The 1,800-nt window shown below is 37.7% G+C and overlaps 1 protein-coding gene across 1 annotated transcript; it reads left to right on the forward strand.

The window, feature by feature from the left end:
* The first annotated feature begins 662 nt into the window (after window positions 1-662).
* Window positions 663-1,184, forward strand: LOC105509332 (60S ribosomal protein L26-like). Its single transcript, XM_011938538.1, has one exon. The coding sequence runs from the start codon at window positions 696-698 to the stop codon at window positions 1,131-1,133; it is 438 nt and encodes a 145-aa protein (XP_011793928.1). The 5' UTR covers window positions 663-695; the 3' UTR covers window positions 1,134-1,184.
* Window positions 1,185-1,800: the final 616 nt, after the last annotated feature.

Below are 1,800 nucleotides of genomic sequence, written 5' to 3' on the forward strand. Positions count from 1 at the left end.
AGAAAACATAGGAAAAACACTTCAGGACATTGATCTAGGTAAAGATTTATGGCTAAGACCTCAAAAGCACAGACAACCAAAACAAAAATAGACAAATGGGACTACATTAAACACAAAGCTTCTGCACAGCAAAAGAATCAACACACTGAAGAGGCAATCTGTTGAATGGGAGAAAATATTTACAAACCATTCAGCAAGGAATATCCAAAACATACAAAAAAACTCAATAAAAAAATGAAATAATCCCATTTAGACATGAGCAAAAGACATGAATAGACATTTCTCAAAAGTAGACACACAAATGGTCAATAAGTATATTTAAAAATGATTACCATTAGTAATCATCAGGTAAATGCAAATCAAAACTACAATGAGATACCATCTTACCCCAGTTAAAGTGGCTATTAGTTAAAAAAACAAGAAGCAGACACTGGAGAGGATTCAGATAAAAGGGAACTTACACACTATTCTTGAGAATGCAAATTAGTATAGCCACTGTGGAAAACAGTATGGAGATTTCTCAAAACACTAAAAATGGAGCTACCATACGATCCAGTAATCCCACTACTAGGTATTTACCCAAAGGAAAATAAATCAGTACATCAAAGGGATACCTGTACTCACATGTTTATTGCAGCACTATTTACAAGAGGAAAGGCCCTTTCGCGGCCATCACCGAAGCGGGAGCGGCCAAAATGAAGTTTAATCCCTTTGTGACTTCTGACCGAAGCAAGAATCGCAAAAGGCATTTCAATGCACCTTCCCACATTCGCAGGAAGATTATGTCTTCCCCTCTTTCCAAAGAGCTGAGACAGAAGTACAACGTGCGATCCATGCCCATCCGAAAGGATGATGAAGTTCAGGTTGTACGAGGACACTATAAAGGTCAGCAAATTGGCAAAGTAGTCCAGGTTTACAGGAAAAAATATGTTATCTACATTGAACGGGTGCAGTGGGAAAAGGCTAATGGCACAACTGTCCACGTAGGCATTCACCCCAGCAAGGTGGTTATCACTAGGCTAAAACTGGACAAAGACCGCAAAAAGATCCTTGAACGGAAAGCCAAATCTCGTCAAGTAGGAAAGGAAAAGGGCAAATACAAGGAAGAAACAATTGAGAAGATGCAGGAATAACGTAATCTTATATAAAAGCTTTGATTAAAACTTGAAACAAAGAAAAAAAAAGGAAAGATACGGAGTCCATCTACAGATGAATGGATAAAGCAAATGTGGCATTCATACACAATGGAATACTATTAAGCTATAGAAATGGATGAAATCCTGTTAGTTGTGCAACATGGAGCAAACTAGAGGTCATTATGTCAAATGAAATGAGCCAGGCACGGAAAGACAAACATCACATAGTCTCACTCATGTGAGCTAAAAAGTTGATCTCATGGAGTTAGAGAGTAAAATGACTGATAGCAGAGGCTGGAAAGGATGTGTGTGTGGGAGTGAGAGATGAAGAGGGGTACAAACATATGGTTAGATAGAGATAGAAGATATACATTCTTGGGGAAAAATCTAATTGGATTAAAAATAGGCAAAAGATCTGAATAGACATTTCTCAAAAGACATGCAAATGGCAAACAGGTATATGAAAAGGTATTTAACATCATGAATCATCAGATAAATGCAATAAAAACTGTAATAAGATATTGTTTCACCCTAGTTAAAATGATATATCCAAAAGACAGGCAATAACAAATGCTGGTGAGGATGCAGAGGAAAGGGGAATCCTTGTACACAGCTGGTGGGGCTGTAAATTGTTACAACCACCATGGAGAGCAGTTTAGAGGTT

This window comes from Colobus angolensis, unplaced genomic scaffold (genome assembly GCF_000951035.1).
Source record: "Colobus angolensis palliatus isolate OR3802 unplaced genomic scaffold, Cang.pa_1.0 Scaffold174, whole genome shotgun sequence".
NCBI classification, from domain to species: domain Eukaryota; kingdom Metazoa; phylum Chordata; class Mammalia; order Primates; family Cercopithecidae; genus Colobus; species Colobus angolensis.